Genomic DNA, 10,369 nt, shown 5'->3' on the forward strand with positions numbered 1-10,369 from the left:
GTATGGCGCGTGTCTGAAATATCTCTGACCATATGCGAGGCAATACATTTTGCCAATTCAGCCACTTCTTTTCCACAACTAAGACCTGAGTTTTAAAAACGAACCTGTTGTACAATGATTTCATTATTCTTACTTAACATATTTGAACAAAATCATTTTATTTTTTTTACTTATCTTTCCCCCTGTTACTTATATTTAATCATGGTCTAACTGTCCCCCTGATGTAATGAGATCGATGTGTGTTTGCCTCCAGGGAAACTTTTTTTTTTTTTTTTTTTTTTTACGCACTGCACGTGAACGCAACATGACATTTCGATCTTCCCCTTCCTCAAATGTTGAGACGCGTTCACGGGCGTGTCTCGTCAAAACCAATGGCGCCGAGAGAGAGGAGGGGTCAACTTCTCTTGTTTCATAAATACCCACAGCTCCTCCCTGACGTTCGCTCTCCTGCCCCAGTCGTGAAGGACCCCGGTGTGCTTTTTTTGATACCGTTTTCTCAGTAAATCCACTCGCCCCCCCCAAAAAACACCTGCAAACATGTCCAGGAAATTCTTCGTCGGTGGAAACTGGAAGATGAACGGAGACAAGAAGAGCCTGGGGGAGCTCATCCAGACCATGAACGGAGGCAAGGTGGACCCCAACGTCGGTATGTGCATTTCAATCATTTTGTCGCTATTATTACACTCCTTTAACCCTATTTGGGTTTGTGCAATGTTTACTTCCATTTAACCGATTTCCATTCTCAACCGGCGATTTTCTTTTCCCACCCTATTTGAAGCCACCTCATTAATTTCATATTGAACTAAAACAGGTGGTTGTTCGTTCTGATTTTAATAGAGCTAACATGAGCGAGTGCAGACAGAAATGCAGGAACAAAGATGACAGTCGATCAGACCCTGTTTTTTTTTTTTCCCTTTCTCCATGTCGGTGGTGGGTGTGCGTTTGCAGCCGCACGTAGTCCAGCAGGCTGCGCTGCCTCCGTGATGCGTTCAATGTCCGCCTCGTCTCGTCGTTCACCGTCCCGCTTGTACTAATTATTTTAACGTGTTTAGTAGCCCGGCGATTAAAGTTTAAAGTGTTTTTACGACAAAATACGACCGAATGAGTGTGCTTGCAATTAAGGTGCACGTGAGTAACAAAAAAGAGGAGTATCTGATTTTTCCAGTTCGGCCTGAATGCAGCAGCAGACAGCGGCCCTGCTGCTGTCTGCTTCCTGCAGACTGCAGACCTGAACAGACAGCAGCTGCAGCTTTAGGAAAACACTGCTCCCCAATTTATTTGTTTAATCAGTGCATGATACACTGAACACAAACGAGACGCTGCATGTGTCCAGGCCTGTTTCTACTGACTGAAGTCGGCCTTATGTAACTACTACAATTTGTGCACAGGCCTGATCTCTTCAAACTGTCTCTGTTCAGACTATCCTTGGACCTTGCTCCAATAATGAATCCCACCCACTAAAAGCACCAGGCTCAAGCAGGCTTTTACCACTGCCCTATCTAAAATCAAAGTACAGCTGTTTTATTTATTCATTTTTTCCCTATGGTGGATATTTAAACTCCCTCTTTCAGTCTCTGAACTTATGACTTGCCTTTGACCTCTGCAGAATGCGGCCATGTAGGCGACCTTTCAGTCGTTGAACTCAGACCTTTAATGCAGCGAGACCTCACTGTGGCCGTGGAGAAATGACCTTTCACTGGCCCATGTTTAATATAGACTCCCATAACCCCAAAGATATAGTTACATTGTGAATGTCAGTGTCTTAAGTTTACTTTACTGTGTTTGGCCCGTGCAGACTGTACTGCTGCTGACACAAAGAGAAACATTTTTAGATTTCTTAGGACATTTAATGAATTCTAACCAAATGTTTTAATAGTGTACTTTTTTTTTTCTTCTGTGCAACTAATGGCTTCTGAGAATACTAAACTTTAGATATCTCGTCCCTTTAAGATTTATGAGTTTGTTTTCAAAAAGATGCACTTTAGTCTTTTTCCTCTTTATGTTTGACATCCGGATCATCTATTTTAACATCAGGTTTTCTAAATATGGGCTTGTTGAATCCCTGAAGTGTTAGTGCAGTGCTGAGGGGGGAAAGTCTTGTTTGGCAGTCGTCCAGGACGGTTGTCTGGTGGGAGAATGGACCCCCTGTTCAAGCTCCAGTTTTGGCTGCCGGCTGAACAATGGCTTTCATCGCATTCAGCTGCAGAATGAGAGACTCTCATTTAAGGAAAAAGCCAGACCAAAAATAATTTTGAGGAAATGGACAGGATAGATTTGCACCTCTCTAATGGTTGCTGTTGCAAAAAGCAAACCTTACATTGTCATTCAATTTATCTGGAAAAACACTGGAAATTATTTGTCAAAATGTTTGTATTGAAACCTGTTTATTGTAATCCAAGCATGCTTTTCTTTTTTTTTATAGAGGTGGTGTGCGGTGCTCCATCAATCTACCTGGACTTTGCCCGGTCCAAGCTGGATGCCAAGTTCGGTGTGGCAGCTCAGAACTGCTACAAAGTAGCCAAAGGCGCCTTCACTGGGGAGATCAGGTGGGTGATGTATTAGTTAGAACAGTTTACACTTAAAATATGAGTAGTGTTAAGGTTTGTAGAACAGCAGATTAATGTACATGTTTTCAGCCCTGCCATGATCAAGGATTGTGGTGTGAACTGGGTGATCCTGGGGCACTCTGAAAGACGTCACGTCTTCGGAGAGAGTGATGAGGTAACACCCATCGATCTTGTTTGAACTGTTTAGTTTTCTCGATCAGGAATTGAGAATAACATTTCTCTACTTTATCATTGTCATTAGCTGATTGGTCAGAAGACGGCTCACGCTCTGGAGAACGGTCTCTGTGTGATCGCCTGCATCGGTGAGAAGCTGGACGAGAGGGAGGGAGGAATCACTGAGAAGGTCGTCTTTGCTCAGACTAAGGTCATCGCAGGTACACGGCTCCCAAATGTCTCATTCTTCAGGTTTATGTGCACAGGAGGACGTCTAAATGTTGTAACACTCTCCAGGGAAGGTTTGGAAATCGGAAGTGTTGCCAAATGTAATGTAACGTCTTATCACACATCTCGTTCACAGACAATGTCAAGGACTGGAGCAAGGTGGTGCTTGCTTATGAGCCCGTGTGGGCCATCGGCACGGGCAAGACCGCCACCCCACAGCAGGTAAATCTCGGGAATCCACAAATATTTCACCTGTTCCTTGTATGACTACTGCCTCCTACATATCATTTGTGTGACGTGTTAGGCTCAGGAGGTCCACGAGAAACTGAGGGGGTGGCTGAAGGCCAACGTGTCTGAGGCTGTAGCCAACTCTGTGAGGATCATCTATGGAGGTCAGTTTATTTATTTTATTTATTTTTTTGGGAGAAGCAGCAACAAAGTCCCGCCTCTCCACCTGTACCGCTTCTTACTTCTGCTTTTCTTTTCAGGTTCCGTGACTGGTGGTACATGTAAAGAACTTGGCTCCCAGAAGGATGTTGACGGTTTCCTGGTGGGTGGCGCCTCCCTCAAGCCGGAGTTCATCGAGATCATCAACGCCAAGGCATAAAAGCCCAAGAGCTGCGATTGTGACCAAGACAGAGGCCGCTTCATTCAGACGATCCCATACCATCGCCTCCTTACTCTCAGCCCTTAGTTCTCTTCCCCCTTTTTATTCAAAGTATTTGTGTATTGCTGTCATTCCCTCCTTTTTCTTTTTGAGTTTTGTGGGATATATTTTGTCATTAAGAAAAGGGACAGGCTGACACATGCACCGTACTGCACTGATAAAGAGTTAAGTCCACTGAGAAAAGTCTGTGCATACTAACTTCCACACCAAGTGCTCAAGCTGTAAAGACTGACAAGTTACATTTTGAGGTGGATGGGCAAATCCGCACCTTTACTTGAAAAATGTACCAACCTTTGTGTAAACAGTGTCAGCTCATGTCCATCAGAGTTTATTTTTCTTTTTACCAACGTCTCTTTGTGTGATAATGATGTTCTGTGGCTTTGACCTCCCTGTAGACGTGCATGATCTGCTCTCATTGAGTTGTTTAACCGAGATGAACGTGTCCATTACATGTTCATGTCAATCATATTGTGTCATGGCCGAATGTTGTAAGGGTAGGAAGGTTGGAAGGAAACATTATAATAAACTGATTAGAGACTATTTCAGTGCCTGGTGACTTTTTTTTTTTTTTTTTTTTAAACTCAAATCTCATTTTATAGTCCTTTTTTAAATATACAAGTGCAGCTCAAAGTTTAATATAATTGAAAACTTCATTAATTTGTCAGATTTATAAACTTGTGACATATAAACTTAAAATTTTGAAATATCTATGCACATCAGTAAAATAAATGCTTAAGACGTAACAAAATATTTAGTGTGTGCCTTAAGTGAAATTATAAAAATAGATTTAAAAAAAAATCTAATGTGGAAAAATCACTTTTACATTGCAACTGCAAAGTGTTAAGTCTTTATAAGAAGCTCTTCAGTCTTCGCTTGTGAAAAAGAAGTAATCCCAGTGGGATTCCTGGGATGGCGAGTAAAGAATATCTCATTACAGACATGATCTTCTGTTAAGACAATGCCATGCAGTGAAGTGCTCCACTTCTATTTTTATCCCGCCGCTGAACTAAAACATACAAGCATAAGGCAGAGAAACATTCATCAGTTGGGGGGGGGAGGTATTGCAATCTTTTCAATTGGAAGGTTACTTGTAGAAAGAGCTTTTAGGCCATACCAAGGTTTCAATCTGACTACCATCTGCTCTCAGGGGGTGATCAAACTTTGATGAAAAACAATATGTAGTATTTTATTCTAATGTAAATCAATATAACCTAAAGCACAAAAAGACACATCTGTCATGATGCAATTTGAAAGACAATTTTGTGATGAGTTGCTGGTAAACGTAATCAAGACATCTTGTTATCCAACCTGCACAGTCTTGCAATACAAGTTTAAACTACAAGGTGTTGAGTCAGTCAAATAAACGGCATTAGAAATGGTGAGAGGAAGCTGTTTGCCACCATGCAGCAGTTTAATCAATGTAGTGAGCAGAATGTGATGCTGTGGGGTTTGAAAGCCTTTGTTCCATCTGGTAATATTGTAGGTGACAAAGTTCTGTATTGGATAGCATTTTCACCTAATAGTGAGAATATTCCAGGTTTGAGTTCAGTAGAGTTCTTTGTGGACTTTGTATGTTCTCCCCATGCACATATGGGGTTTCTCTGGGTACTCTGAGTTCATGCCACAGTCAGTCTTTCTGGTCAAATGAAGCAATACTGTCTTTTCTGTCTAAATGTCTCAGAGCTATCAGACTCTTCCTAGAACAGACTGCTTAGCCTCAAGTTAAGGTCAACCTTTCATTGTGGGTTTCATGCAATCGGAATGTCTATCTTGAGTAAACTTTTGCTTTTAACCAAATATTTGCTTTTCTTTGTCTTCTTTGCATTCTCACTGTGTTGAAACATCCACAGTACTGAACTAATATGGGGGGGCAGCAGGTATGAAACAAAATGGCTGGAACATTTAAGAATAGAAATGTTAGCAGTGAATATGAATAAATACAGGAATCAAAATCAACAGTGTCTACATAAAACATGTGGAAAGGTCAAGAGACATACTGCCAGATTCTAAAGTTGTATGAAATGTGTATGGATGGTGCTATATACATAAACTTGCCCTGCCCATACGATACATTTCAGATTTTCTGTTCCCCCGTCGGGCCGCCGGTCCAGCAGGGGGCGGCAGCGCCTCTCCTTCAGCCCTTTCTGCGTGCTGCCGCTTCACGTCCGTGTTTACAAGCGGAGCGTGACGTTCACGGAGCCGAAAGAAAACGTTTCCGAGCGTAACTGCCGCCGCTTCATTCCCCGCAAAAGCGTCCACAATGTTGTCGCTGAAAGCCTTCCTGAGCGAGAGACTGTCTGCGGCCGCGGAGGAGATCTTCGCGGCGGTCGAAAAGACGATAATCGATTACAAAGAGGAGCTTTGTCGCTCCAAAGACATAGAAATCACTCGTCTGAGGATGCAGCTGAAGATCCTCAAAACCGGTCAGTTTTTCATCAAATTCTTCTCTGGAGCCAGTTGTCTATGCAGGTGTGCGTTGTGTTTTAGCGGAATTTCCTTTGTGTTTTTCCTCAGAACCCCAGTCGGTGAGCTGTATCGGAGCCCAGCTGCTGCAGCACGCCCATCACCACCACTCTCTCCCCCCTGCCCAGCAGCAGCTGCTCCATCAGGCCACCTCTGCGGCGGACGACGCGCCTGAGGCCCGCCACTATGAGGAGGAGGACCATGAAGACCACGAGGACGACATTGTCCACGAGGACCATGAGGACCATGAGGAGGAGGGCAGCAGTATGGACCAGGAGCATCCAGAGCCCTCGCAGGTCAAGGAGGAGCCCTCGAAGAGCCACAGGGAGTTCTGGGTGGCCCATGATGCAGAGCAGCTGGATGATCTCGACTCAGACATGAAGGACTTCATCCCATCTTCTGTAGGTCTTAAACCCGGTCTGCACGATCCCACCTTGATCTTCCACCCTTATCACCATAACGGTGGCGACGAGGTCAGGGACAAACCCTACTGCTGCTCTGTTTGCGAGAAGCGCTTCAGTAACTGTTCTCACCTGGCTGCTCACATCAGGACGCACACGGGCGAGAGGCCGTACAGGTGTGAACTTTGCAGGAAGAGCTTTGTCACCACAAGTGCTCTGAACAGACACCAGACGATCCACACAGAGGGGAAACAGTTTGTCTGCACGTATTGTGGCAAATCCTTCAAATGGATGGAGTCTCTTGGCCGGCACATCAGGATTGTGCACAAGAAGGACAATGATCCTGTCTGAGTCTTCACAGGGAGACGATGACTTTACTCTGCAGTAGTTTAGGTGTGTTGTGATTACTTGTGTGTTTATGTACACTTTCACTGTAATGAGTTGCAAGTAGGAAGTTAGTGTGTTTTGTGTATTGTAATGAAGTACATCAGTAAATGTGCATGGACCTAATGAAGCCTTGTGTACTCAAACACTAGTAGCAGCTGCTAATAAGGAGCCAATAACTTGACTACATTTTTTTTTAAAGTAATGGACACATTATATGACATGTAGTTATTCACAATAAAATCTTTAGCTGAACAATGTTGGCTCGTTTATTCCACCTTCTGTTGCAGGAGTGGACAAAAAGGAAGTTGCACAATTCGCCATTAGGTGGCAGTCACAGCTTTTCATTCATAATTTCACATCAATCTACATCATTTGGTAATGTGCATACAGGCTGTTCTGGTCCCCAGTGTGCTAAGTTTGGATTTATCTGTGAAGTTATACTCTTTACCGGTGTTGATTTTAGCAATCTCGTATTTCATACGCTATGTAACATCGTAATTATGTCCAGTTAAAGCTTGGAAATGCTTATCATACAAAGTGGTCTATATACATAAGGAAAAAATGTGTGAATTCCCTCATCTCAGCTTCAGCAGTACCTGATGTCTCTAGATTAGAGCTGTTATAGAGCAGATTCAGACTCATGCTGCTTCAATAGCTTAGGAAATCATTGGGGAGGCTGGGGGTGTGGTGGGTGTTGCTGGAAGCATGGTTTAAGGCAGAAATTGGTGTCATCTGTGTTCATCCAAAGATATGTGGGTGTCCAAAATATATATAGGTAGCAACCAGTGCCAAGGGGGGCTCCTCCGGGAAAGTTTTGAAAAAATAGAGCTTAAATGGTGCATTCGAATGCATTCTGGATGACTAAATACTACGTTATGACATGTGACTAGATTTTGCTTCGTCACAGTAATATTTTCTTTTCCGAATGGCAATTTTGCTGATGCATCCTACATCCTTTCTTGATTTGTTTAAATGTTGTCTTTTTTTCTTTTAAGATAATGGCTTCTTTACATTGGTGATGGTTTCAACCTGTACCTGTACTTGACTCACCTCACTCCAAACCCCTGTATGTGGCACATTGCTTCTATCTGCGCCCCTAAACTGTGCACCTGTAGACTCTGAACTCTGAAATAATCTCTATTATACTCTTATGAGATTTGAATTGAATATTGGATGCGTCTTTGTTATCTGTATGCCACCCATAGTGAGGTCCCAAGGCCTTGGTATGTCACACTCACAAATGCTTAAATTGGTGAGGGAACAAGCATGGTTGTCAATACTTATATTAAAATCAACATTTTCACAGCAAGAATATTTTATTCTTCAATGAAATACATGAATGATGAACACGTATCTAAATAAGCGTCAACATTTTGAAAATGAAAAATCTGATTTATCAAAGGTTCCTAGACTTGATACCACCTGTGTGGATTCTGCATATATAATTCCACAGCATCTTGGAATGAGAATTCCTCCTGTTTTGCATCGCGCAAACACCTGAAAAAATCGACGCGATTGGTCGATTGACACCACGTGGTATATACCTTATGAAAAGCGGCCTCGGATTGGTCCGTGCTTCTCTCATTCATCTTGCAGACCTCAAATACTGAAGCGGAGGAGTTTTACCGTTCAGAATAGAATCAAGACACGGCTGCGGTGCCGCTTATCTACAGAGCGACTGGACCAGCTCATTCGACTTTCATACTGGAGATTCCCTTTGGAGGAATTTTCATTCAAAGATGCTGTGGAACTATGAACGCAGAATCCACACAAGTGGCATCAATCCTAGGGACCTATGATCTATCTATTTTTTTCATTTTCCGCGCATATTTGGATATGTGTTCATCATTGATGTTTTTCATTGAAGAATAAAATATTCCTGCTGTGAAAATGTTGTTGATTTTGATTTGAGTATTGACAATCATGCTTGTTCACCCACTAATTTAAGTATGTGTGACTGTGACACACCAAGGCCTTGGGTCTGAGCTATGGGTGGCAGGAAGGCACCCCTTCCTTGGAAAAGATGCTTGTCTCCCCAAATATGTATCTGTTTACGCTGATAAATTGCTCGCGATTTGTTTCTCTGTCAAGATGTGTTTCGTCGTTGATGTCTATCATATAAGTAAATAGTTAAAAAAAAATACAAACACACCAGAAAAATATAGACATAGTTCCGCTTAAAGGTTATTAAAGACTACATTATACAAAGCTTTTCAGTCATATATGATGAATCACTGTGACATTCAGATTTTCTGCACATAGAGTAACAGAGTCATTGTACTCGTCCGTGTCAATGTGCCAGCAGACCTTGACAGTAGGTGAACCTTTTACCTTTCCACCTACCTTCTGTGTGAACGGACATCTGTGTGGCTGATGGTACTTCACTGACTCATGGCGAGGGGCCTCAAAGAGGGACTATTAGGGGTGGTATGAATTAATTAAAGCTTGGCTTCCGGGCGGGGATCTGGTAGCACACTGTTTGTCCTGGTTGATTGTGCATATGGCAATGCCCAAACTCACAGGTAGACCTGGCAGATACACTTCTGGCTGTTAATGGGAAAAAAAATCTTTCTTGGTGACCAGCAAGTAAGTATTTAAGCATAACATAGCTATGATGAGAAGTCGGCTTCTATACCCTCCTGGTCACTCATTCCTCTAACATGTATGTTACACAGATTCAATTTACCATAAAACAATTCTCACATGAGAGATTACATTTCCACAGTCAAACATCTTCTATATCGCTGAATTCTGTACAGGGTTGCGAGGCAACCCATGTGCACACGGGGAGAACATCTCCACACTGAAAGGCTCAAGTCAGTATTTGAACCCAAAATATCGAACATGGAAAGTCTTATTTAGCGTAAAACAATATTTGAGAAGAATAAATCCATTTTTAGAAGATTGTTTCTTGTTTTTGCCTGGGCAGAAAGGCCAGTACATAGGATCATTCAGAAACTGAATGTGGGCGGGAGTGATGAAGACGCTGAGATCTTAATTTGGAGTCTCCAGGATGCACAGTATTAAAGATGAAAAAGGTTTGGGAGAGGCAGCTGTGGTCCCACTGAGCAAAGAGTGGTCAAAATCACGTCTTTAAGACGTCATTTCCACACCTCCAAAAGACGTCTTCAGGGACGCCAGAATGAAAGTTTTTTGTACGTCTTTCCTGGACATCGCATGGATGTCCTGTCTGGATGTCATATGAACGTCCAAACAAGACCTCTGGATGACGTGACACAATGAAAAAAAAAGAAAATTCATGACCACAGCTGGACTTAAACCCAAACCTTTTTTTTTTAATGGCAGGCAAGTTTCCTGTCCACTGGACCAACAGCATATTCTAGATTACAGTGATTCTTAGAATAATTTTGAAAGCATGTCACTTGTATCTGACAAGAAAAAGTATTTAGCGAATCAATGTTATCTAGGGCACACTGTTGGTTTAGTCAAATGTTTTATTAAGCTTGTCTTGATTATCATGAAAGAGATTTTGGTTCAAGTCT

At 42.5% G+C, this 10,369-nt stretch overlaps 2 protein-coding genes across 2 annotated transcripts; both read left to right on the forward strand.

Moving 5' to 3' along the window:
• Positions 1-342: 342 nt before the first annotated feature.
• On the forward strand, positions 343-4,155 carry tpi1b (triosephosphate isomerase 1b). Its single transcript, XM_080471972.1, has 7 exons — positions 343-646; positions 2,423-2,546; positions 2,637-2,721; positions 2,809-2,941; positions 3,085-3,170; positions 3,253-3,340; positions 3,437-4,155. The coding sequence occupies exons 1-7, from the start codon at positions 538-540 to the stop codon at positions 3,553-3,555; spliced, it is 744 nt and encodes a 247-aa protein (XP_080328098.1). The 5' UTR covers positions 343-537; the 3' UTR covers positions 3,556-4,155.
• A 1,633-nt stretch (positions 4,156-5,788) lies between these two features.
• Positions 5,789-8,290, forward strand: LOC308114068 (uncharacterized protein). Its single transcript, XM_080470707.1, has 2 exons — positions 5,789-6,038; positions 6,130-8,290. The coding sequence occupies exons 1-2, from the start codon at positions 5,876-5,878 to the stop codon at positions 6,828-6,830; spliced, it is 864 nt and encodes a 287-aa protein (XP_080326833.1). The 5' UTR covers positions 5,789-5,875; the 3' UTR covers positions 6,831-8,290.
• The last annotated feature ends 2,079 nt before the right edge of the window (positions 8,291-10,369 follow it).

This window comes from Lipophrys pholis (genome assembly GCF_963383615.2).
Source record: "Lipophrys pholis genome assembly, chromosome: 9".
NCBI lineage: Eukaryota > Metazoa > Chordata > Actinopteri > Blenniiformes > Blenniidae > Lipophrys > Lipophrys pholis.